This window comes from Amborella trichopoda, chromosome 2 (genome assembly GCF_054954075.1).
Source record: "Amborella trichopoda isolate Santa Cruz 75 chromosome 2, AtrichopodaSantaCruz75HAP2 v2.0, whole genome shotgun sequence".
NCBI lineage: Eukaryota > Viridiplantae > Streptophyta > Magnoliopsida > Amborellales > Amborellaceae > Amborella > Amborella trichopoda.
The window spans coordinates 55,697,090-55,724,606 of record NC_142337.1 but is presented as its reverse complement, the minus strand read 5'-3'; the positions used below and the strand labels follow the sequence as shown (position 1 = coordinate 55,724,606).

Sequence of the window (27,517 nt, the reverse complement as noted above, 5' to 3'; positions counted from 1 at the left end):
GAGAGGACAAAACAGCTTTTTCTGGGTCTTTCGAGTGGCCCGAATCCTAGAACCAAGCTCACAAGTTCAGACTGTTACAAATGTTAGCAGCACAACAACCAAAGAGCCACACAAAAGGGGAGTTTTCCATTTCTGAAACCAAAAGAGTCGTGGGCATTTGAGAATTGGAGTAACCCGTGAAGTTTTGATGGACTAATCACACCAACTTTTCCCAATTCAAACTCGTGGCCGTTGTTGTTTGCACACAATCATCAGCCGAGATCGATCCATGCCCGACGCGTGTCACATAAACCACACAGACAAAATGATTGTAGCAGAGTACAAATTAGGCTCTCCCCCCTCTAAAACACAGGACAGAACTTGTTTGAATGAACTGATGCTTTCATACTTTTCTTTGTCACGGTATAACCTCTGCCTAGAGAGGGAGAGATCTTTTGAAAATTCTCTACATTCTTTAAGTGAGAGGGAGACTGAGAGTTTTCACATTCGAATTCTCAAAATTCTTCGATCATTCTTCTTATCAGCCTCATGAATCGCCAGTTGCCTTCAGCCATTCTTTTGAAAATTCTATAGTCTCTAGGATAGAGAGAGTTCTTTTGAAAATTCTCTACATTTTCTGAGATAAGAGAGAGATTGAGAGTTACTCAATATTTCGAGTTCTCAAAATTCTTCAAGCATTCTTCCTATCAGTTTCATGAACAACCAGTTGCCTTTGAGTAATTTTTTTGGCTAGTATCAAAGCGCATTGTGAAAATGCCGGCCAAATTTCATAAAAAAATACCTAGATTTTCCTCTTGTTTCCATAAGAACCAGTGATTTTACGAATACCCAATCAGAAAAGTTCAATGGAATTCACACAGAGGTTTGTACATTTTCCAATCACAAGAACCTTGAACCCAATTCTATTCTCTATCCTATTCCTCTTTTTTATTTCAAATTCCAACTCAGTTCATGGAAGACACCATTTTCAGAAGAAACAGGGGAATCCTACTTCAAGTAATGTTTCTCCCCAAAACCCTTCTTACGCACCTTCTCTTCCTCCAAGTCCAATTGATAATGGTGATGGAAACCCAAATGATCCAAACCCAGATCCCTGCATTTTTGATGTGAGATCATATGGGGCAGTTGGTGATTGCTCAACTGATGATACACAAGCATTCATAGAAGCTTGGAATGAAGCATGCCAAACTGAATCAGGCACTCTCCTCGCCCCGTCTGATTACAATTTCACAATCACTTCAACTATTTTCTCAGGGCCTTGTAAGCCTGGTTTCACATTTCAAGTTAGTACCCATTGTTCGGTCCTTTTCTGCCCAGAAAATTATCGCATTACCCACTAGAAGTTTAATTTTCCAGCGAGTTGTTAATCACATTGTCTTGTTTTTTGCAAGATTGATGGTACTTTGATGCCACCTGATGGGCCAGATTGTTGGCCTAACGATGACAGCAAGAAGCAATGGCTTGTGTTCTATAGAGTAGATGGAATGGCACTTCAAGGAAACGGCTTAATTGAAGGAAATGGAGAGAAATGGTGGGATTTACCTTGTAAACCTCACAGGGTATTTCCCAACTCATCACTCTGGCTGCTTTCTCTCTCTAACCTGCACAGGAAGAAAGATTAATCTCTTTACTAATCATGGTGATCTTTTTACAGGGTCCCAATGGATCAACACTGCCTGGACCATGTGATAGCCCTGCTGTGAGTTCTCAAACCCAAATTCAAATCGCAATACCATATTATGCCCCTCTCTCTCTTTCTCTTGAATTGGATCATGAGAATTGAGCTTCTCTCCCTCTCTCTCTCTCTTTCTTTTAATGGATCACGAGGATTGGGCTTGTCAATGTTGCAGTTGATACGATTCTTCGATTGCTCGAACTTGCATGTTCAAGGCCTGAGGATACATAACAGCCCCCAATTTCATGTGAAATTCGATGCATGCGAGAATGTCCTCATTGAGAACCTCTTCATAGACTCCCCTGCTCTCAGCCCCAACACAGATGGAATCCATGTCGAGAATACAAAGTTTGTAGGAATCTACAATTCGGTCATACGCAATGGTATATGGCGCTCTCTCTCTCTATCATTATCTAATTAGCTCCAAATCTACACAAAACATTAGCATAAAAAAGATCTGATCAGTGAGCATTTCGTCAGTGACCTGATCCTCAAATTGATTAGAAATGGTAACAAGTAGTGGAAAACCAACTGTTAAAGTTCTTTCTCTATTGCTTTAGCCTGAGAAATAGGAAAAATATGCATTTTAAACTTAGGATGGTAGTTATATTCAGTTTTGAGTAAATGTTGGACAAATTAATAGTAGGGAGAGAGAGAGAAATTTTCCCTACTAACTCAAAAGTGGTTTGATGATTTGATCAGGGGACGACTGTGTATCCATTGGAGCTGGATGTTCTCATGTGGATATTGAGAATATCACCTGTGGCCCAGGTCATGGGATTAGGTATGCATCATCTATCACTCTGTTTTTTCGACCACTAAATTTGCACTATTTATCTCTCCCAAAATCATCCTCCTCTCTCTCTCTCTCTCACACACACACACAGAGGGAGCACATCCTTCTTTTGTCAATTTCTGGCGCTTTTACTGTGGAGGAGTCTCTCTCTCTTGTTTAGAATAAAACTTTCCATGTGCCTTTGCCAATAAAGTCCTTGTCATTGCTTTAATCCAACTAAAAGTGTAGAAGACAAGTCCCTACACAATCAAAACAATCACTTCCTTGTAAACCCAAGTAACAGTTCCAAATAACCCTACTTCTAACACAGTAACTCTCTCTCTCTCTGTTCTAACACAGTAACAATCTCTCTCTCTCTGCAGCATCGGAAGCCTAGGCGTTCACCACACGCAAGCCTGCGTCTCGAATGTGACCGTAACGAATGTGGTGATAAAGAACTCAGACAATGGTGTAAGGATCAAAACATGGCAAGGTGGGATGGGCTCTGTCACCTTCATAACCTTCGAGTCAGTCCTAATGGAAAACGTTCGAAATTGCATAATCATAGACCAATACTATTGTTTCACAAAGGGTTGCACCAACCAAACCTCAGCTGTGTTTGTCTCTGATGTGGCCTACAGAAATATTAAGGGGACTTATGATGTTAGGAGTCCCCCTATGCATTTTGCTTGCAGTGACACAGTGCCCTGCACTAATATTACACTCTCTGAGGTTGAGTTGTTGCCTTATGAGGGAGAAATGGTTGCTGATCCCTTTTGTTGGAATGCATATGGTGGAATGGAGACTCTTACCATACCACCCATTACTTGCTTGCAAGATGGGGCGCCTCAAAGTATTGAAGAGAGCACGGTTTATAGGTGTTGATGGATGTGGGGCTCTCTCGCGCGAGCACACACACACTCATGTCTTGTTCTTGTTCTTGTTTTTGTTTGATGGCAGTTCACCACAAGCATAGATGTATACTGTATAAAGCTCAGGATAGGCATATGTTATGCCTTGTAATAGAATGTTTGGGGTGCTTGTTAACCCATTTCTGAATTCAATTTCTTGGTCCCCTTGTCCTTTCTCTCTCACACTATTCTGCAACAGTTTCTCACGACATTTGAAGTACAGGAGAGCGTTTTTTTGCTGATATTATTACCGGTATTAGGATCAATATAATGATTGAGGTGTTTATTAGACCATTTGTATTCAATTTTTATTCCTGTCTTCCCTTCGCTCCCTTCCATTAGACTTTGAAAAGTCATTATTTACAAGTCATATCCCTAGATGGTGCATTTACATGAATTAGTTATTGGGATTGTCGCAACATTCCATCAGCATTATCCCAACACCTCCATTAGAGCATAGTATAGCGTGTTGACACACATCGGCACTTGAAGAAACTGTCCTGGCATGTGATTGTACATATTGAATGACATTATCAATTAGAATTGTTGATACTTTAAATACAAGTGTCTTTCTTTCTATATCATTAAAAGGATATAGTAGAGGAGTTGTTTATTCTTCACCATGGCAGTCGTTCGACTCCTTTAGCAGAATTTTTAATTATATAAAAGAATTAAACGAAGTGTTAATAGCAGTAACGGAACTCTTTACAACCCCGGCCTCAGTGGGTCACTTCTACTATTTTGCCACCACTAGTTGCATGAAATAAGAAGAAAAGTCAAATTACAACGGGGTGTGGTTTTTATAGAGCCGACGCTCTAAATAATCAAACTACAGGGCAATTTCAAATAGTGGCGAAAAATAATATTTCAATACTGAAACTCTTTGTCATACTTGAAATATATTTTCATATCTAATTGTAAAATTTAAAGCTTAAAAAATAGTGTAGATTGAGCAGATCTATCAAAACTTGAAATTCTTGAAAATTGACGGTCCAAAAATGCATTACAAAGATGCCCTATTTCCAAAACTTGAAATCCATTTTTTTTCTCATATTCATGCATCTTGATGTTGAGATAATCATTCTGAGGATATTTGGACATCAAAACAATCTCTTCTAGTGAGGTTTTTGAGGGGGGCTCTAATTTGATTGTTTAGAGCCTCGGCTCTATATAAACTTTTTCCGATTACACGTAGATAAAAAATTGTGTTAGTTGTTAGAACATGCTCACATCAGGATTCAAAATCTTTCTACCTTGGACTAGCTCCATGTTGTGAGCACTACCACCTCTCCATTCGTGTTAATTACAAATATTATTATTGTTATAAAAATAAATATACAAATGTGTCTAGCTTTACTGAATTTTTAAACCGATGCGCTAGGCACTTGGGAGACTAGTGGACACTGGCACTGGTGTTGGTGCAAAAAGATCACTGGTATCCCATGCCGCAGTAAAAGCTGGTGGGATGTGTCCTTCCCCTGCATAAAGCAAAATTTCTCCGATCATAAGCAAGTTCAATGATGCATCCTTAGTCATCCAATTTCACATCAACGTTATGAAGTTATGATGACCATTTTGTATGAAAAGCAAATGTGTAGTCTGTATCATTATATGCTCCTTTTTGTTTGTTTACGTATTGAATTTGTCAATGGCAGCCATGTTTGCTATCCTACTATAAAAAAAGCGGAGATATCATACCTACACATTCATGGTACATTTGTTATGTGGAAAAATGGGCCTGCCAAAACCTCATTTTCCACAAAGTTCAAAAGTTTCTACTTCTATGGGTTACCATAAAAGTGGCGGCCTCCTAAAAAACAACGTCGATTGATGATGATTTTAGGCCACTGAAAGATAACAGCTTCCACTCCTACGTGGGAACGCGGGAGTTCTACAACTGGAAAGCAGGAGCTGCAGCTTCCACCAAACAGACTCACCCTTACTGTAGTATTTTTGGGAGTAAATTATCCATCAAGACCTACACTTTGGGTAAAAGAAAAAGGTAACAAACACCCTATGCCATCAGAATCTGAATCTAACGGCCAGGGTCTATCACCAACTGTGCTCAAAGTCCATGGGATATTTTTTTGTGGATTTCATAAGAAATCAGCAAAATCCTAAAGCTCGAAAAAATATATCGACCATTGAGGAACCCACTACGTATAAAGGCTGTATTTCAGAGAGCGTTATCCAAAAACACTAAAGGATGCAAGGCCCAAATGAAACCTTGTTGAAATGTCAATAAGAAGTTGATAATTAACTGAAAACGATTGCTATATGTGACCTCTTTTTACAAAAGGTAAAGATATCTTGTAAACAATCGTACCATATATAAGAGTAAGTAGAAGTTTAACAGATCACTATTGGCTATGGAAAAAGTTTATATAAGTATGCAACTTTACTTTATTTAAGTAAGGTGCACCTAAAATATTCCCGAGATGAGAGTATTTTGACATCATAGATCCTCCAATTGATCATTTCGCCCTCAAGATGTTTGGATATGAAGGAAAAAAGGAATTTCATATCTTCAAAATAGTGCATCTTGTAACAAGTTATTTGGACTGTTTATTTTTAAGATTTTTAAGTATTTATAAATTTGTAGCCATTTTAAATTCATAAATAAAGATAAAGTGTTGAAATTATGATAAAAATTTTGGCATAAGCATTAGAACCACATCCTCAAGCAAATTTTAGCAACTTACTTCTAACGGGCATCTTATGCAAACCTTACCAATTAACTAACAATGGATAAATGTGTATGTGAAAACATTTGTTGCTCTAGTGGGAGAATACTATCTATTTGCTCCCTTGGATAAAGCCCAAGAGCAATTATAAGACTTCAAGTTGTATGTAACATCTTCAACTTACTGTCGAGCCTCAAAAAAAATAAAAATAATAATAATAACTTTTTTTTGGTTAAGTGAAAAAAGGTCGACTTTTTAAACAAAAGAAATCACATTTTTTGGTAGAAAAAGTTGGTGTAAACTAGCATTAACAAGATCATACTGACCAACGAGCCGGTGAAAGGTTTGGTCCAATCAAACTAATTCGATTTTTAAGTATTAGAAATATGAATAATAATCTAAAAATATAGGGAAAATAACATATATTCGTTATATTTACCGTTATTATGTGATTATCTCCAAGTTTACGTTATTACACTTGGACTCACTTTTTCACCATCATAACAATTTTATTAGAAAAGGAAAAAAATAAAAATACCTATTTTTTATTTTTAAAAAACCGAAATGAGAATAAATTATGTTTTTTAAAAACCAAAGTTGTGTTCTATTCTTTAAACCACATCCAAGTCCCCCTGGTTAATAGCCCAGCCATGGTAACTAGAGAGAGAACAACAGATATTTTTCCTAAGGTTTTGAGACAGAGAGACAAGTAGAAGTTACGTTTCGCTTCTTCTTCGTGATAGCGGCCACCATGGCCTCGTTTTGGTTTTGGTTTTGGTTTTGGTTTTGCTCCGATGCGGCACCTCACCTGAAGAAACCCTGGCTTCTCCTAAAGCCAAGGTAATATTCGAAGCGGTCATGGGCGATGAATTCTCGGCTAGTTCTGCTGCATAAACAAGCATCACTACCTTCCTCTCTTAGTCAGGGCCAAAAATTTATGGCAAAAGAACCTAGCTTTTCAAACGTCTAATGATACGGAATGATCAATTTTCAGACGATTTTTCCAGCCAGGCTCGCCGGAAAAGTGTCTTTTCTTTCACTTGTTCTAAGCCATCATTAAATTAACCACTTCAAAAAAGATTGATAGGGCTACATTCCCGGTGATAACTGGTATATACCAATTGTGTCTCTCTTTAAAGGCTATATTCACTGTAGCTATAAAGTAATCTCGGGTCTCAATTCTCCGGCGAGATTTACCAGAGATCCTTTCAAATTCCAGCAATCTCAGTAGCCCTAAGATGCAACACCTACCTCAATAGTCAGGAACTGAATTGAGCTGTAATAACGGAAATTCGAAAGTAATATCGTAATAATGGTAAATATAGCATATATATAAACTATTTTCCCAAAAATATATAATATATATTAGGAAAAGACAATCAAAGTAAAGCGCACCTTCAAATAGTGCCGAGAAATGTGATTTTAATACTGAAAATCTTTGTGATACACTTAAAATATATTTTTATTTTTAATTATAAAATTTAAAACTTAAAAAATAGTACAAATTGAGAAAATCTATGAAAACTTGGAAATCTTGAAAATTGACGGTCCAAAAATACGTTATAAGATGCACTATTTCCAAAACTTGAAATCTATTTTTTTCTCATGTCCATGCGACTTGATGTCGAGGTGATCAATTTGAGGATATTTGGACATCAAAACAACCTCGTGTAGTGAAATTTTTGAAGTGGGCTCTAATTTGATTGTTTAGAGCCTTGGCTATATATAAACCTTTTTCATTAGTTTATGTAAAAGAAAATGGAAATATGCATGTAGTTTGGAATTTGGATGTAGCACAATCATATTTTGAGCATGCTATATATTTAGAATTTGAATTTTTTTTCCTTTTTTGGGTGACTCAGTGGGTAGAAGGCTCCAACCATTAGTAGGAATTGAGCCTAGAACGTAATGTTGCAAATCATCAAGAACTATTTAAAATCATCAGATGAGTATTTTTACAAAAATATTAAAAATAATAATCATATATGTTTTCATGCTAGGTTGTCTACTACGTTGAAGATGTAACATCTCCATGATTTAGGGTCTTAGAAACACTCATAGGGTAGGTATTACTTGAGGGAGTAAATGTACATTATGCTTTTACGGGAGCATATAATCTTTTGGCCTTAGAAAATGCAGCTAGCATCCTGAATTTTTCTCAAATAAAATATGAAAAGGAAAAAAATTATATGAGGTTGCCACCTTATTTGCAGAAATAATATCGCTCTCCATTTTTATTTGGACAATGTAGATTGAATACTATCTTAAAAGACATGCCATATATTGATATTGTATTAAAAGATCTGTCAAACACCATCCAAATAACAAAAAATATTGCAACTTTATTTCTACAAATAAGTTTGTTAACCATATACAAACCACACACGAAATAAAAAGGTTTCAAAACAAACACGTCTGGATGCACACATATAAGAGCACTAATATTTTTATATTCATGTCGTAGATCATAATAGAAACTGCAATTATATAAAAGAAGATGCCTATACACATGTGACATGTGAGCATAGTTACATAGAGACAAGAAGAGCCGAAATTAAGTAAATGACAAATAGAGGAAATCCTAACACTAGATTCACCAAGCCCTAACCCTAACCCTGAGCCGTTGCAAAATAAAATAAACCCAACACATGACTCCCTCGCCCGTGATCCACCTATTGACAAACTTCAGCGATAACAATCCATCTTGATGGGCATCTTATTTTTCTTGGGTTATCTGAGTGTAAAAGGAAATAAATAAAATTTATGAATTAGTGATATCTATTTTTGTTCGATAATTGAGTGATAGGAATCAAACTCGTAGCATTGTTAGCTTTTACTGCTAATCACTTTTGATGTGAAATTGGGTTGCTGTGCATGTGCAAAAGAATTTTAATGATTTTTTTGTTATGCCCCAAATTGTGAGGTTTCATAATGGCTATAGATGGTTGTGATGTTTTTGTACCAAAAGTGTACGATCTTTGATGGCAGATCTCTCGGCCTTGAAAAACTAGGGGCTTGGGCTACATGAGCCATGCTTGGTTGCATTCGGGGTAGGGTGATGGGGCTAGCCTAATCTAACCCTTTTCACCTGTTTTTTTTTTTGTTTTTTTGAGTTATTAAACTTGGGTGGGGTCAAGGCCTCTTCAACCTGGTCCAGGCCATGCTGGGCTCAGGCCAAACGTATAGGGATTGGGCTGGAACCCATTGTTAGCCAATGGCTTTCCCATCTATGTAGAATTCTAACCCCTTTTTTTGCCTATTTTATTTTTTTGTTTTCTTCTTTTCCGGTTGTTTTTGGCCCAACCCAGTTTTTACCCGGCTAGATCGTCGTGGCCAGCCTTATGGGGACAAGGACCGGGCCAGGCCAGGCCGGTCCGAAGTGGTGAGCGAAGCTGATGGAGATGTATTAACGGTGAAACACCCGTGGATTCCTCAATCCAAGCACTTCCATACGGAAAAAATAAATCTAAACCGTTCACCTAACGAATCACTTCTCGTCAATGGTCTAAGCGACGCCACGTGTGGTTTGAGCTAAGCAATTGACACGTGGCGAGTTGATAGACGGGTTCCAAAGAGACACGTGAGTCTTGGAACTGATCCTGAAAACGCGCCGCCATTAACTGTTAACTGTATCACAAAGGAGCGTTACGTGTGATAGTTGATGAGCAAAAGGACGGACGAGATGCTGGGTGGTGAAGGATATCTGATGTGACATGCCTTCTGGGCCCTTGGTTTTGAAACGTGACAAATTGCGATGAAAAATCTTCAACTGCGATGATCGTACAGAAATATTGGAAATTGGTCCAAAAAAAAAAAAAAAAAAAGAAAAAAGAAAAAAAAGAAGTTGTTATTCCAAATAAATAAGGTAATGAGAATAACATTTGTAACTCATGTCTAATGCTTACATGAGAATGATTTAATTTTGAAAAAAGAAAAAATTCTAAAAAGTATAGATATTATTTTTAAATTCCTTTTCTTACTGTCTATTTTAATTTTTAGCCCTATCAAGACTGGGCCAAGTTGAGATAAAAAGAAAAAAAAAATTGGGCCCGACACTAGCCATGGCGTGCCTTTTGTCATGGCCCTAAAGGCTTAGTGGCCTAAACTTGGCCTGGCCTAGGACCTAGTTTTTTAAGATCTGGGCCAAGCTGACCGGGTTGAGCAACCTGACCCATTGCCACCCCATGTCTAGATCAATTGTGACTCTCTCTCATCTTGACAAGATTTTACTTGGACTTGAGAGAGATAGAGAGAGGAAAGCTCTCTCTTATTCTAGAAATCACTTCCCAAAATTGTATTTCACAATCCTCCCTCCATTCAACAGCAAGGGACCCCCACCCCATGTTGGTAATACTTCCAAATTCAATGGCAGTTTTCTTTGATCTCCTACTCGTACATAGTATAGACCCCCGTGACCATTGCATGTGACACACAAGACAATTACCTGCGGCCATGAATGCACGTAGGCAAAAAAGGCCTTCCCTTTTACCATCACCTCTCTCATCTTTTCAACTTTTACATTCCAAATTCTCAACACTATAAAGAGTAGAGAGACCCTTCCCATCCACTTCAAACACAAACCACATTCCCACACACACATATACCCCTACAAAAACATTCTTCTCTTCCTTCTTTCCTTTTCCATTTCCATTTCTTATTTTTTCCAATGGTTGGGATATGTTTTAAAATTTTAGTTTCTTTCGTGCTCTTTTTCTTAATTTTTTTAAATGATGATATAAGTCGCGTGGCGGGGAGCGACGGCAAGAGACTGAAGAAGAAGCACAAAAGCAGCGGCAAGGGTTCGCTTCCTCTACCTAGCGATGGGGGCTGCAAGGGCTCCTATCCGCCACCTGCGTATCGCGATCGAAGCGAAAACGCATTCGATGTGTTGAATTTCGGGGCAGTGGGTGATGGCGTGACCGATGATACTAAGGTACAGCTTAATCATTCAATATAATTGTTTTCTACATATTTTCGACGGATTGTAGGTGGCCAAGAGAACAAACTCCATTTTTATTTTTAATGGTTGATCTTTAGTTATTAATTTTTTTGGTTGCTCTTGCATGATCAGTTTCTAACCTCATTGTTCCATTAACCTGAGAGAATTTGTACACAGTGACCGAGAAATGGGGTGAGGATTTGCTCAGGTCATTTCTGAAAAGTGAATAAATTTCTTTTGGAAAAGGTGTCCTCCCTTTTTTAGTCCTAGTAGGTACAATTTTTTTGGTGTTTCTGAACCTTCCACTTTTGAGCTTAGCCATTCTTGCAATCTTACTGCTATCTACATTGGTTGTTTTAACAAAGTATTTTGCAATGGTGAATTTTTCTTTTCAGCTTTGGCTGATTATTTATGGTAAACTTCGAATCCTAGGGACACGTAGTCTTAGTTACTTGGGTCAGAGGCAATTACATGCACCAAAAAAAAAAAAAAAAGGAAAAATACAAAAAGGGTCAAATTGATTCAAAAGTTACAAAAAAGGTCCGTTGCTTGCTGTAGATTTTTAAATGTTTTCCCATAATGCCTCTCAATTTAAGGATATTATCCCCAGACTAGTTTTAAATTTTTTATTTTTAAATTTTTTTTCGATGTGTCTTATGTTTTAGGACAATTGACGACTGGTCCGAAGTCACCATCCTCGAACCGTCCATATTGGTCTTACACCACATGGCGGTCTAAGGTTCTCTTCGTCTAACCACCCAGATTCTAGTGTTACATCAAAATACATGCGATCCAAGGTCCCTATCCTCAAACGGCCTTTAATGAGGTTGAACACTACAGTGTGGGCAGTTGAGACCTAAGGATATTTTGAAAAAAAACTAAAAAGTCTACTGTAACCTACCTAATTGCTCCTTGGATTATGCTAATAATTTCTTCTCCCCCTTTCTCTCTCTACTCCTTGCATTATTTGTGTCAATATTTTTCTATTCTCTCTCCACCTTATTATCCTTTTTGAAGGCATTTGAGGCCGCTTGGGCAGCTGCATGCAAGGTGGAGGCCTCAACCTTGGTAGTACCCGCCGAATTTCACTTCCTCGTGGGCCCCATCTCTTTCGCAGGCCCTTACTGCCAACCCAACATAGTCTTCCAGGTATACACAATGACCAAACCATCTTGTCCTTTCCTTGATATTTCCGAAATACCCTAATCTCCCCGAATTGACCATTTTATCCTCAATCATTCTACCCTTTCAAACAAATAAGCCACAGATATTGACAAAAAATAATCACGGATCAATCCCATCCGTACATTTTGGCTTTTGTAAGGACGTATTTTTTTTAATTGTTTTCGATAGAAATCATTCAGGGCATTATCGTCTTAATTTTGCAGTTAGAAGGAACTATTGTGGCTCCCACAAAGCGTGAGGTCTGGGGCCGTTATGGGATGTTACAGTGGATACAATTCAGCAAGCTGCGGGGGATAACCGTTAGCGGTCAAGGGGTCATAGATGGAAGGGGTGCCGCTTGGTGGGGTGGCTCCTCTTATCAACAGGTAAGTGTAACAAACGCTAAACCGCAAACGGTTTATTGGGCAAGGAATTTTTTACTTGTTACTAGTCCAATAGTGCTTATTATTTTGGTCCTCCATCTCAGCCTTGGATCGAGCTGAGTTACTGAGTTACTCGAACAAGCCTAAAATTGACTTAAAAACTAAAAATAAAATAAAATAAAAAATTTAACAAAAATAAAATAAAATCACACTAAACAAAAAAACAACATAGAAGTCCAAATAAGCTGAAAGATGGATTTTAGATAAAGTTAATTTACAGTTGGAAACATTTCAAAAAAGTCTAAAAAAGAGAAAAATACAAAAGTAGAGTATAAAACAAGAAAAAATCAAGTTAAATATATCCAAATTACGTGTGAATGATTTACACATTGATTCCATTGTTTAATATAACTTTTAAAATTTTTATTTTTTAATCTACCCAAGTTTTACCCACTACTGGGCTTGATAAGGGGTCGAGCATGGAGTTGGTCGAGTTCGTAAAAATGGGCCAAGAATTGATTGAACGTTTGAATTTTGGCTCTTGGGACAAAAAACTAACGTACTGGGATATCATGTAATCTAGAAATATGGAAAATAAAAAAGTCACTATTCAAAATTTAAAACTTTTAAATATTTAAATCCTCTTTTATCAAAAATAAGGTGAATTAATAGAATCGACTTTCGGTAGATTTTGCATGGCTTTCAGTAAAATTTCATTGCAAAATTGGGATCATAATGATACATATAACGCCCCTAGTTTTCCCCACGTGTGTTACGTTACGGTTTTTTGTTTTTGGCAGATCACGGGACAGTTTTCAAAAGTAGCAATGCCAAGTATAAAACCTACGGTACAACTCTTGGCCCACGCTCTGCATCGCGAAATTTCGGATGGCGAAATGTTGATTAATTCTTTTTCGTTTTTTCCACTCTATAGGCATTAAGATTTTACGGGAGTTTTAACGTAATGGTAACGGGCATAACGATCCAGAATAGCCCGCAGTGTCACCTCAAGTTTGACGCTTGCACGGGCGTTATAGTGTCGAATATCAATGTCTTATCGCCAGGAGATTCCCTTAACACGGACGGCATACATCTGCAGAATTCCAAAGACGTCCTCGTCCAGCATTCCAACTTCGCATGCGGTAAAAAACACGTTTTTGGCCGAAACAGTTGAGAAATTTCGGTGTATTTCTTTGCTGAGAAACCGAAATCTTGTTTAGTGTTTCGCTTTTTTGGGCAGGAGAATGACATTTGGGATTATATATTATGAGACCGCTTATTTTTTGGTACAGGTTACAATAATATGAAATGAAATCTTATAGATGAAAGTTTGTCCCAACATTTAGAAAATTTTGGAGGGGGAGGGGGGGGGGGACATGGTGGTAGCACCTCGCATCCCAATCACCACATTATAGTTTTCATTCCCACCACTATCACCTTAAAAAAAGGCTAACATCTAATCTACTTGAAAAAATGGGTAGAAGCCTGTTTTCCCCCACTGAATTATCTAAAAAAAAAAAATATTTAAGAAATTTTAATTTAGACTTTGTATCCGAACAATGACACATTATCGACCATCCAATTTCAACTTTAGTAGTCACTAATGACCGTGATTCCCCTATATCAAAGGTAAATGCTCCAATTATATTACATTTCTACGATATTTTGGTACAAAAAGGTCATAATCATTTTTCTTTTTTTCTGTCATATTTCAATTCGGGTAGTTGTAAGGGTGCTAATGACTAGACTTACAATTAAAGAAGAATTTCTCGAACTTTGTAACTCACTCCAAGCCATTCAACTTGACATCTAATGGCTAGGAGTAATTGTGACCTCTGGTATTAAAGATAAATAATCTCGCCGTATATAATCTCCTTTTGTTATTATTATTTGATTTGTTTTGTGATTGAATAGGGGATGATTGTGTATCGATACAGACGGGGTGCTCTAATGTGTATCTCCATGACATAAATTGTGGGCCGGGTCATGGCATAAGCATAGGCGGCCTTGGTAGAGATAACACGAAAGCATGCGTCTCCAATGTCACCGTTCGAAATGTTGTCATACGCAACACTATGCATGGGGTTCGAATCAAGACATGGCAGGTAAAGGAGGGAAATGGGCATGTCGCCTGTGAAAGCACTTTTTTGGGGCTAAGGAAGAGTTTGTTCATAAAGAGAATTGTTATCCTGGGAAAATAATACTTAAATGACTAATAGCTAGGGGCGGGAAATGGGTTAGGTTCAACTGATTGGCTCTGAGTCTGGAGCCATACCGACAGGTCCGGTTTGGATCTACTTGACTTCCACCCCACCCAAGTTGGGTCCATATCTAGGCCCACTTGGACCTTATTGCTCCAGGTCGAGGTACTAGACAGGACCAGATTTGTATGTGTAATGACCTATAATGTATAACAATTATGTATTATCAAACATATGATACAAATTTTTATATTTTTATTTCTACGCCTCACCTGATCCAACCCAATTGATCAGGTCCAGATCGAATTGACTTGGACCCAACCCAGGTCTGGGTTGGATCTCGGTTTGACCTAAACCTAGTTAGTTTAGGTTCAATTCTAACCTAAACCTACATGAATTTTCCTTTTTCCATAAAAAGATGCATAAAGGAGGGGACAAGTAAAAGGGTATTAAACAAAAAAAAAAAAAACTAGGTCAGCTTGTTTGGGCTGTTGGGGATAAACTTCGAGAGTTTGAACTTTTTATACTGTGTGAGAAGAGAAAATTCTTAATAATGGTTTCACGCTTTGCAGGGTGGCTCGGGTTCGGTTCAAGGTGTGTTATTCTCTAACGTCCAAGTTTTCGAAGTCCAATTTCCGATTGTCATCGACCAATTCTACTGTGATAGAAGAACTTGCAAGAACCAAACTGCAGCTGTAGCTTTAGAAGGCATAACATATGAGAACATAAGGGGAACTTACACAATCAAACCCATGCATTTTGCATGTAGTGATAGTGTTCCATGCATGGGTGTTGTACTCAACAACATACAACTTCATCCAATACAAGAAGCTTTTCATATGTATGACGCTGATTGTTGGCATGCATATGGCGTTTCTTTGGCCACATGCATTCCCCCCATCTCATGCTTGCAAGCAGAAAAGCCATCAAAGGGCCATATTCAATCTAATATTGAATCTTGTTGAATGTAGCTTTTAGGAATTTTTAATTTTAATTTTTTATTTTTAGATAATAGTGGATGTGTCTGTGTGGTTGCGACTCTCATTCCAACCCCTATGCACCATGTTCATAGATTACATATGCTATGTCACATTAGGGTTTGCTAGTGTTGGGGACTTGTACCTTTGGGGTTTGTTTTGTGCACCCTATAAAGGAGAGGGTTTATGGTTCTATGAATATAGTTTATAGTTTCAATGTTACTGTTATGTGTTCACTACTCCCTTTCTCCTCTTGAACAAATCTCTTATGAATGGTGTGTTCACTGCTATCCTTTTCTCTTTTCCCGAACAAATCGCTCATTTCTTATATAAAATGCATCGGGATTGTATACAATGAGACTGTTTATCTATTGCACAAAGAGGTCACAATTATAAACAACCATCAAATGTGAAATTAGATAGCTTGGATATGTCATAAAGCTCAAAAAATTTCATTTAAACTTGGAGCTTGGTCAATGGAATAAATGCAACTACTTAATTTTACATCCAATGGTCAAGATTAATTGTGACCACCTTATACAAAAAGTAAGTGGTCTCATTGTATACGTTTCTAAATCTTTTACAAAATACGAACCTTCTAAGTGAAAAAGAAATCTTCTCCATGGTCCGCATAGAATATTTGGGTAGGTTCGGGTGGAATTTGTTCGTAGGTTCAAATAATCAGAATCTTTCTCCTAAATGTTGGAGTCCTTCAATAGGGTTTCCATGTATGCCAAGGAAAAGGATGATTGTATAATGGGCTTAGTTTCCTTAATTTTCTATTTTCAAGTAAAATTTAAGAATATTACAATTTTCTATTTCCTTAATTTTCTATTTTCACTTACAATTTTTTTGAAAATAGTTTAGGAAATTTTCTTTTAAAATACTTTTTAATTTCACAGCATTCAGAAATGGTCTAATGTTTTACTTTATGATCAAGTTTTATTTTTTTATTCCTATATTACCCCCCAAATTGGACATTCAATGTCCAAATCGGTCTTTTTTTCTCATGGTGAAGTTTGTATAAGGTGTCAACTTTATGCTATTGAAGGCGTACCTCAAAACTATGCCGAAAATGCAGCATTACAATGATATGAAAATCTACTATTTCCCCCAATTATGAAATTTAAAGTTCTAGAAATGAAGACGATCAAGTAGATCTATAAACACTTGAAAATCTTGAAAATGGACTGTCCAGATAATGTGTTCGCGAATGAACTATTTTCAGGACTAGAAATCTTTTTTTTTCATATCTATAAATCTCAAAGTAAAGATGATTGATTTGAAGGTTTTTCCAATACAAGATGATTGATTTGAAGGTTTTCCAACAAAAAAACAACGTGGTTTTTCGGTGCACCACAGTTGCCCACTATTAGGTTGACACCTTATACAAATTTTTTCCTTTTTTTAAAGTGAAAGATTAGTTGGGACATTTTTATGTCCAAACCAATTTTTTTTAGTGAAGGGACTAGGTTGTACATCAAATATCTCAACCACTCTTTTTATTTTTTATGTTTAAAAAGTTGTTTAATGTCCAAACCTACCAATCATCAAACATCTAGCATCTGATCCGCCTGCTTATTATTATTTTTAAATGGAAAAAATTGACTAAGGCATTGGATGTCTGAATCAACCTTTCACAGATAAACCTCCATAATACGATTCAGACATCTAATGTCGGAACGACTCTTTGTTCAATAAACTCTACAAGGTTATTCAAACATCCAATACCCAAACTGCATGATCTTTAAAAATTCAAATATAGGATGTTTGAACCCCTACTTATTATTTTCTTAATGAAATAGCTGTCTAAATTTGTGACCAACCAATGTTACAAAAAAAAAAAAAAAAATAGCAGTTCAAATTTGTGAACAACCAAAGTTACATTAAAAAAAAAAAAAAATGTTCTTTGGACATTGGATTACATAAATAGGGGTAAAATGGAAAATGGAAATACAAAAACAACGGGGTTTGAGCATAAAATACTACTCCAAGTGGGATTTTTAAAATTTGTATAATTATATGATGAAATTTCTATAGGGCTTAGGTTTTATGAAAATAAAATAAAGCTCCGTCTGAAATCCTCACCTAGAAACCACTTTTGGTATCGAAAATTCTCTGAAATCAATTTCATCACACAATAAAATTTGAAACTCATAAAATGTACAGTTTGTGCGGAACTGTGAACGCTTATTTTTAAAATAAAATAGACGATCTAGATCATTTGTTGCCATATACGTCATTTTTAAAACTTGAAATCTTAGTTTTTTTCGCAACTTTAATATTCAAATTGAGATGATCGATATTAATTTTTAACACTTAGAATTGCAACGAGGCTTTATGGAGGAAGAGAAAGACATTGCGGCCCTCTAATGGAGCTTTCACGCTTCTATGGGCGAAAGGCAGAGCACAAAACAGGTTAGAGCATTTTAGAGAGAAAGAGAGAGGAGCGAGATGCCATTGGGGAAGTACTATTGCGATTACTGCGACAAGCCGTTTCAGGATACTCCCGCTGCCAGGAAGCGCCACCTGGAAGGCCTTCATCACCAGAGAGCCAAAGCCCTCTGGTACGCCTCCTTCAAAGGTCTATTTCTCTCTCTCTCTCTCTTCTCTGTTTTTTCCTTTATTAGCTTGTTTTTATTTTGGGCTTTCATTTTTCAGTGGTTTCTCTTATATTGATTCATAAAATATTTGCTTTTCTTATATTTCCCCTTGTGTTTTGTGTGAACGAAATTTCTCACGGCAAATTTTGTTTTGATGCGCTCCTTTTTCTCTCTCTAAACCTATCGCTGGGGTTTTTGTTGGTTTCAGAGCCTCATAGGATTCAATCGGATGGCCTGGGGAGAGGATTTTGCAACCATTTTATGCGCACGGTATGAATCGATGTTTTGGATTTTAACAAGTGAAATGAAACAGGACGAAATTGCGCTTGTGCTATTATGGAAAGTGAAAAGCACTAATTTCTCCTGTTTTCAAACTCTTCTATGTGTGCTATTGGCCCTTTTTTTCATTCGAGGGGTTTGGCCATTAATGTTTGATCAAATGATTTATGAGTAGTTCTTAATTTTTGTTTAGTTTGATCTTTTGGGTTATGAATTTTGCACTATACGAAGTGGTAATGAAAGTCTGAAATTTAAGATGACAATAATTCAGAACCACTATTGTCATATCTGTTTGGACTTCTATATTTCTTTTCTTTGCTTTTTCAGATTATTTCATCCCGCTTTTCTTTAAAATACCTTCTTTTTCTTTTGGGCAATGATCAGGAATTCGCCTCGGACTTGCCCGAGGCCCTGTACAAGGCCAAAAGCCGTAGTAAATTTGGAAAAAAAAGAAGAAGAAAAATCATGACAAATAAAATAAAGGTAGTAAAAGTAAAATAAAACCAAAAGCAGGCTTAAAAAATCCAAATAAGCTTAAAAAGGTATAGAGAAAGATATTTTTAAAAAGTGATTTATTGGTGGGGGACATTTTAAAAAAAATCCAAACAGAAGGAAAATGTAAAAATAGGGGTTATGGTAAAAAACCTTAATCAATCTTTGCCAAAAAGATCCGAATGATATATACAAAATTCATACAACATTCCCATATTTTTTAGATTTTTTTGGGATATTTAAATTTTTTTTAATGTACCCAGAGTTGTACATACAACTCGGGGCACACTCGGCCGAGTCCTGTAACTGCTTTAGGGAATGGGGTTCAATTGGAGTATTCCTTCTGTACAACCCCTCAATTCCAAAATTATAAAAATGTCAGTCCATGCCTCTTGGTTTGAGGTCAGATTAGTTTACGATTTTATATGATTGAAGTACTCCGTTATTTACTGGTCTCACATTGGAGAAAAGGGGTCATTCTTGTTATGCTTCTGGATTTACAGTAATATGGTCAATTCTATATTGGAAAATGTTAGGAATCGGGCATTGGTCTGAATGTTTGGTTTTGAATGGTTAGCAGTTGACATTTGCAACATATCCAAGTTCAATTCCTACCATTGAGCTGCCCAATATAATGAAAAAGTTGGATATTTTAATCATTATTTGGAGATTGAGTATTATTTAATGATTTCGTGCAAAAATTCCATTATAATTAACATGCCACTTTGTTTAATTCTACTTTCAGTGAATATTGTAGGGATTTTGCCAGTATGGGGATGCTTGTAAATACATTCACACCAAGCCAGTCATGCAGTTTGCGGGTCCTTTACCTGGCAAGTCCTACTTTTAAATGAAAATAGCTACTTAATTATTAAACTGTAGTTCTGAAGTATTTGAATCTGAATGTTTCTTTTTAATAATTGAGGCATTGTTTACTAATAAAGTCCATGCTCTTTTAAAGAAACAACAAAACCTGCTTCTTAATATGTGAATGCTCTTCTTTGTTATGTCTTGTGAACTATTTTTACATGCTTTGAATTTGAATGTCTTCCTAATTGATACTTTCAGTTGGAAATCCTGGTTCAAACATGAGCACAACTTTCCAATCATCAGCTACTTTTGGAAATCAATCCATGAGAGGTTCTTTCCCAGGCAAGTAAAAATTTAATATTCATCTTAACGGAATCTTCACTAATTGGGGTGATGTGATGCAGTTTACTTTGTTGTATTATAGCTAGTAGTGAACTTGTTACTTGCACTTTAGTGCTTTCGTGTTGTTCCTTCTCTACAGAATAAGTATATTTGTCAAGAAAATAATCTCATTGATTTTAGTACATGCTGATATGCTATTGATGTAGCTCAACATTGGCAATTTAAAGTTGCCCATATGTTCTCTGCCCTTACACATCATCGGTTCTGATAATTAAGACCTGAATCTGTAAGTGTTATGAATATTCTTGTATTTCCATGTCTGCTCTTTGGTGCAGAGGGGATTAAAAAGTGAGAACAATGTGGAGGAAGAGGATATTATAGTGCTTTTCAATTTAAAATTGTATAGTAGTAACAAAAAAAGAAAAATATGAAAAAGAGGATGCATTGATGGTGTTAGGCCTAGAGTGAACGAATAGTTGATCTTAGATATCAAAAGCTCATATTTAAACAAGCAACTTGGTTAATTTATGTGACATTTTGAATAAGCAATTTGCTATATTTGCTGGACGATTCTTTATAGGGAAAATGACATCTACCCACCTCCCCGAAATTTCCATCCCTATCAGACCCTTGGCTACACCAAAATCCCTTATTCCCCCCCTCAAGTTTAAAATTTTGGGACTGATAGCCCCCCAATTGTGTTTTCCTTTAATCCTTTAATCTTTTTACAAATTTTTGTTTTACAAAAATTCCAAACCCATCCATTAGTCAACTCCCTTCCCTTTCTCTTCTGTTGCCCAAAACCAATCTTACCTCCGTCAACCCCCACTCTACAAATTTAGACTTGAAAAAAAAATGAATTTTTCTTTAATATTATGACCTATTTTACAATTGCATCTACATCTTTTGGACTTGTAAATTGATTAATCAAGATCTTTATTACTATTGGTAATGTATTATTATTATTATTTATTTATTTATTTACTAAATAAATGTATCAAAATACCTATAAGAGATGAATTATTTAACAATTAATATATTGTTGTTGTTGTTTTATTATTATTATTAAACAAGAATAGTTATAATAATAATAATTCTTACTATTATTGTTATTCGTGTTAAAACAAAAGGATGAAATTTTTCAAAGGATCAAAAGATAACATAATTGGGGGCTAACCGTCCCAAAGTTTTACACTTGCAGGGGTACAAGGGATTTTGGTGAACCCAATGGCTTAATAGGGATGGAAATTATAGGGAGGGGGGTGTAGGTCATTTTCCCTTCATTATAATAAGTTCTTGAAAGGTAGGACTACCTCAAACAACATTGGTTTGATGATAACCTGATGGTATTGTTCTTGGACCGACTCCTTAAGTCACATGCAAGCCGTGAAAATGTATGAAACAAATGAAGTTAACCTAAGGACACGTTAATCAAGGGCCTAGTTATTTTTGTGACATATTCTAATTATGCTATGTCATTTTGGACAAGCGTGGGTAAAGAAGCTAGTCTAAGAGAATAACATTCATCTAGCCACATGAAATGTAGGAACTCTAATAGGTAAGAGTATAGAGTTAATGGATACAATGAGATGACAAAGACTTGATATAGCTTGCTTACAGGAAATCAAGTAGAAAGAGGCAAAAATTAAGGAAATTGATGGATATAAACTTTGGTATGTAGGAAAGAATAATAATAGAAATATCGTAGGCATAATAGTAGACAAAGCTTTAAAGTTTAAAATAATAGATGTTAAAAAATAGGTAATAGCTTCCTATTGATTAAACTTATATTAGGGAGGAGATAATTAATGTAATTAATGCTTATGTGTTACAAGTAGGACCAGAGAATATAATTAAAAAACAATTCTAGGAAGACATGGATGGCCTAGTCCAAGGATTACATAATAGAGAAATGACATTTTGAGGAGGGGACTTAAATGCTCATGTAGGAAAAGATAGTAGAAGATATGAAAGGGTGCATGGAGGATATGGATTTGGGGAAAGAACTGAGATTGTTGATGCAATTCTTGATTTTGCTATGGCTTACGACCTAGCAATAATAAACATCTACTTTAAAAAACGAGATGAACATTTAATAACTTACAAAAGTGGATAATATAAAGAGCAATGATTTCATGCAACCGTTGTATAGTATCGTAATATGATGCAACAACCTTAAAAAACAATCGTATGGCCATTTGTTTGATCCAAATTTTGAAATATACACTCTTTTCATTCTAATGAACAATCACAAAAAAAGAAAAAATTGAAAACACAATCTAGAAATTATTTTTTTAGCCCAATTAACATAGGCCATTCATTTTGGCCAGATGCTTAGATCTAGGCCTTAGAAGGATTTTTTTTTATTTCCAATTTTTTTGGATGGCTTTATTATCATTAGATGAACAATGTTAAAAAAAGAAAAAATGATTTTGAGTTTATACAGGCTAAGATCTTGAAATTCACAAAAAGAATGGTCTAGATTTGTTTTTGGAAGGGACTCTTTGACCATATCTAGGGTTCAAATTGAACATTTTTTTTTGGAGGGGGATTGATTATTGAGATGAAGACAGTGTGTGTGTGCAAAATTTGAGGTCATACAAATACCACAAACATAGTTTTCTAGAAGTGTCGTTGCATTATACTATGATACAACTGTGGCATTTGATTATTGCTCTAATATAAAAGCCTAATAAACGTTTTTCTAGTTAAGAAGGCAGAACAACCATCATGTAAAGATTGTAAGGTTATTAAACGAGAGAGTTTGATCACGCAACATAGGCCCATGGTTATCGATGTTTGCATAAAGAGATAAAAGAAAAGGAGTGAAATTAACAGGTGTCCAAGACCTAGGTGCCAGAATTTTAAGAAGGAGAAAATATAGTTGTTTAGAAATAAATTGATAAAAGAAGGAAATAGCATTCTAAGTTTGAAGTTAATGTTATGTGAAATGAGATGACTGACTGTATTAAGGAAGTGGCAAAAGAAGTTTTAGGATAATGAATCTAACAGGAAAATATATTTAGATAAGGAAACTTGGTGGTGGAGTTATGAGATTCAAAAGGCTATTAGCGAAGAACAATCATATTACAACGCTTGGAAATGGAATGGAAATGAACAAAACTTAGAAGAATATAAAAATGCCTTGAAGCAAGCTAAGAAAATAATAAGGATGATCTATATAATAAATTGGGAACAAGAGAACGTGAAAAAGATGGCTTCAAACTAGCAAAAATGAGAAAGATGAATCGTAGGGATCTAGATCATTTTAAATGCATTAAGAGTGAGGATCAGAGGGTCTTGTTAATGGATGACGAAGTCAATGAAAGGCGGAGCAGTTATATAAAAAATTGTTTAATAACGACCACTAAGGGAGTACAACATTAGGAAGAACCTTTGACATAAATGAGGTCAAATGTCATAGATACATTCATAGGATTAGGATATTTTAGAAAAGATAAAACTAGGAAAGGCTTTAGGACTAGATGGTATCCCAATAGCGGTTTGGAAGTGCGTGTGATTGGCATATTCTGGTTGACTAAGCTTTTCAATAAGATTTTGAGAACAAATAACATGGGAAACGACTGGAGAAAATGTATTGTGTTACCTATTTACAAGAACAAATGAGACATGTAGAGTTATACAAACTATCGAGGGATCCAATTTACGAGCCACACTGTGAAGTTGGAGAAGAGATTGATTGAGCAACGACTACAACATGAAACGAATGTACCAAAAAATCAGTTCGGTTTTATGCGAGGTAGGTCAACCATTGAGGCAATTAACTTCTCAAATTTTCTTCTTTAGTAAGGGTGTTGCAAAAACAAGAGGCATCAATATTATTATCATCTGAGTCAGAACTGCTAAGGATTAAATCTTCGTTTTTCTATCTCTCCAGTTAGCATCTCTAATTCAGAATCAGAAGAATTATTAGAAGATTCCTCATTAATTTGTAGTATATTAAACAATTGATCTTTAATATTATCATCTAATTGTAAAGCATCTGTTTTCTTTTTTATTCTGCACTTATTTTTATAATGTCCTACCTTACCACAATTATAGCAAACAGGGATTCTTCTTTTTCCCCTGGCCCTTTTAAAATTACTTTTGGGGGAAAATTTCTTAGAAAATATTTCTTTAACAGTATTTCTATTGGATCTTGGCTTGCTGCTATATTTTCTATTTTTATATCTTTTTCTATCAGAATCTTTGGAAGAAGGCAGAGTATTAAATCCAAACTGTTCACAAAAATCTCCTAACTCTTTTCTTCCAGTCATTCTCTGTTTTTCTAGTTGTCTCTTCAGCTTTAGATCTGTACAGAGGGCAAGGCCTTTTGCACAAATTTCGGCTGATAACTCGCCCAATGTATATAAAGAATATGGGATTATTCCTCCATGTTTCTTTAATCATGTTTTCACCTTCTCGGCAAAAAGATGGGGTAAACCAGAAATGAATTTTTCTTTCCAGTGATCAGATTTACTATCTTCTCTAGAAAGGAGTCTGGGGAAGAACACATCTTTATACCATTTATAATGGGATAGTGTTGGGCATCTGAGATTAGAAAGTAGATCTTTTGATCTAGCAACGAGTAGTACAGTACTTCCCACAAAGTGGAGAGTAATAGTATATATTAAAGTATTGACTGCATCACTCTCATTATTTATTACATCTTGCCCAAACTCATTTTTAACTGCCCACTCTTTGGTGGCAGTTAATATTTCATTTTTTGTATTTTCATCCATATGGAAATCCCACCATCCTCTTAGCCATCCCGTAAACCCATAAACAATGGCTTTAGCTATTTCTTGGTCTTGATTTCTACTTATTTTGCACGCAGTTGCGTACATGGTCATATGCTTCATTAAATCAAGAATCTGATTTTCAGACATTCCATCAATATTCCAATTTACAATAAATCTTCCAGAATAAGATATAAAGCTGGTAATTAAATCTTCTTCGAACTGGAGATCTGTAGGAGCAGGCCTAGGATAATACATTCTTGTCTGTGAAGTAGGCCTAAACTTTTTCCCATAATCTATTCTCTTTATTTCAAGGCTTTCTGTTTTGAAAGCTTGTTCTATTTCAGTAAGCTCGTTATTGGAAAATGATTCTTTTTGAAGAACCATAGCTTCTTGATCAGAACTAGTCTTGAAAGTTACTCCCTTTTCTTTTATATTTAACTTTGCTATTTTTTTTACTAGCTCATCCATCAATTCTTTATTGTCATCTTTCTTCTTTATTCTTTGAAGACTAAACTGCTCTTTATTGATAGTTGGAGGAGGTTTGAACAGTAAAGCTTTCTTTCCTTCAGACTTATGATCTGTCTTTTTATCCTGAGGTTTATTTATTATATTTTCAATCCTAGTAGTCTGTCTTCCAATAGTTTGTAAACAGAGATTAGTATAATTATTTTGTTCAATTATATCCGGCATTGCATCTATTTTATGGATATGATGATCATTGTTTTTTGGGGTAATTTATAAGGTGAAGCTTTAGCCTCAGGTTTTTCCTCTGATTTTCCTTTCTTCTGAAGACTTTTTTTAGGGGGATGAGTGGAGTTCAGTTCTTCCCCTTGCGTAGTATAAAAGGTTTGACACTGACTCTCAACAGTATTGAGATCAAACTCTGGAACTTCGATCTCTTTTTCTTTTAGGGTGTATCTTAACCAATCAAAGAATTTTATATTATTTTTATGTTGTAATATAAATTTATTGAATTTTTTATGCAGAGCATCTAATAATTCTTGGGGAAATTTCGCCAGATACCAGTCTCTGATTTTCTTATTTTCATCGGACAAAAAGTCCTGTTTGATCCCTTCTTTATTTATCTTAAACTTTTCTTCCTTTTGAAGGGTAAGAATATTAAAATCTAAGTCAGAAGGTGTTGGTTCTTTATTTGGGGAACTAGGTTCATATATTCTATATACTGGTTGTTGCACTTGACTATTAGTTTTAGTCAGTCCTTCGACAATTGGTCTCCTGTGAGTTTTCTCATGTTCTGACTGCAGAACAGAGGAAGTAGAGCATCTTGAAGGAACTCTAGAAGGGGTTTCAGAAATATTTATTCGGGTTCGTTTATTCGAGTTGAATTGTATTTCTACATCCCCATCTGGGTACTCTATTATTTGTTCCAGTTGTCTATTTATTGGGGTTCTAGACTGTTGGTTTTCATAGTGTAGGGACCACTTTTCAGGGAGTTTTATTTGTGACCAGGCCATAGACCTTGGTATCACGGTATTAGATTTTTCCATATTGGTTTGGAAAAACGCTTTTTGTCCTTTTGTATCCATCTGGAGTGCGTTCGGACATAAAGTGTTCGTCACTTTATAACAAATCCTATAGGCTAGAGCAATATTTTGGGATCCTGTATCCATATCGAACCCTTGGGTTTTTATGTTTAAGGTAAGAACCTTTAGGAGGTTAGGATCCGTTAAGGTCACCGAATAATTGGGAAAGCAATTGAAGTATATTGGGCCATTACATAGACTTGATTCTACTATACCTAAGAGAGAATCAGAGAATTTATTATGCCGTTCATCTCTAAAACAGAGAAGAACATAGTTATTTAAACCAATTCGAGTGAGTGGCTTTAGTTATTTAAACCAATTCGAGTGAGTGGCTTTATTGCAATTTGGACAAGTCCTATATGTAAATATTTGTAATTCTTATTCTTATGATCTTGTATCATTCTATTTGAGAGAAGTTAGAAACTATTTTACTCACTAGTAATAGAAATACTTTGTTTTACAGTTTTAATAGAAAAATTTGTTTTAAATTCGAAAGTTCCTTTTTTAGAAACATCTGTGGCTGGAACTTTAGGGATATTCCAATTCTGAATTTGTTTTTCTATATTATCTATAGTTATCTCTTCTCTGTTTCTTACGCGTAGTGTACTATTAGAAGAAGAGGCTGTTCTATCGGATAGAGTTTTAAGGAAATTTGCCATTTCAGATAATTGTCGATCACAGAGTCAATCGGAAACAGTACCTGTACCTTTCGTGGCTCTTCCTGGCCTATCGGTAGTTCGGGTCACGACGACTATTTGGTGTCAATCTGATTATCGTTGTGGGAAATTTCTTTAGTCCCTAAACTCTAGTACAGTTCTTAAACTACAGTTCACCACTGTAAGCTCTTGGCTATGATACCAAGGTCTATGGCCTGGTCACAAATAAAACTCCCTGAAAAGTGGTCCCTACACTGTGAAAACCAACAGTCTAGAACCCCAATAAATAGAGAACCGGAACAAATAATAGAGTACTCAGATGGGGATGTAGAAATACAAT

General features: G+C 35.8%; 3 protein-coding genes across 24 annotated transcripts in view; all 3 read left to right on the top strand.

The window, feature by feature from the left end:
• Positions 1-375: 375 nt before the first annotated feature.
• On the top strand, positions 376-3,511 carry LOC18431395 (Pectin lyase-like superfamily protein). Its single transcript, XM_020665400.2, has 6 exons — positions 376-1,283; positions 1,392-1,559; positions 1,655-1,699; positions 1,851-2,058; positions 2,378-2,459; positions 2,834-3,511. Exons 1-6 carry the CDS (start codon positions 846-848, stop codon positions 3,333-3,335), a joined length of 1,443 nt encoding a protein of 480 aa, XP_020521059.1. The 5' UTR covers positions 376-845; the 3' UTR covers positions 3,336-3,511.
• A 7,051-nt stretch (positions 3,512-10,562) lies between these two features.
• On the top strand, positions 10,563-15,931 carry LOC18431396 (polygalacturonase At1g48100). Of its 3 annotated transcripts, none has more exons than XR_016049695.1 (7): positions 10,607-10,978; positions 12,002-12,133; positions 12,373-12,534; positions 13,332-13,379; positions 13,466-13,673; positions 14,469-14,636; positions 15,305-15,931. XR_016049695.1 is itself a non-coding variant. In XM_020665388.2 (7 exons), exons 1-7 carry the CDS (start codon positions 10,712-10,714, stop codon positions 15,695-15,697), a joined length of 1,401 nt encoding a protein of 466 aa, XP_020521047.1. In that variant the 5' UTR covers positions 10,607-10,711; the 3' UTR covers positions 15,698-15,931. The 3 variants fall into 3 exon arrangements, 2 of the variants coding, with proteins under 2 accessions (XP_020521048.1, XP_020521047.1); XM_020665388.2 differs by having other exon boundaries at positions 14,446-14,636; XM_020665389.2 differs by lacking the exon at positions 12,002-12,133 and having other exon boundaries at positions 10,563-10,978; positions 14,446-14,636.
• Positions 15,932-18,145: 2,214 nt separating this feature from the next.
• LOC18431397 (C2H2 and C2HC zinc fingers superfamily protein) overlaps positions 18,146-27,517 on the top strand; it is a 31,690-nt gene continuing 22,318 nt past the window's right edge. For 16 of the 20 annotated variants that reach the window (XR_016049692.1, XR_016049693.1, XR_016049691.1 and 13 more), the window contains exons 1-4: positions 18,146-18,293; positions 18,521-18,582; positions 19,841-19,916; positions 20,152-20,235. Coding sequence is in view for 17 of the 20 variants with exons in the window: in XM_088858697.1 (XP_088714823.1) it covers positions 18,164-18,293; positions 18,521-18,582; positions 19,841-19,916; positions 20,152-20,235 (352 nt within the window). In the remaining 3 variants the exon portion in view is untranslated. The remainder of the gene's footprint in view (positions 18,294-18,520; positions 18,583-19,840; positions 19,917-20,151; positions 20,236-27,517) is intronic. The other 4 variants (XM_088858696.1, XM_088858699.1, XM_088858695.1 and 1 more) reach the window with 1 other exon arrangement.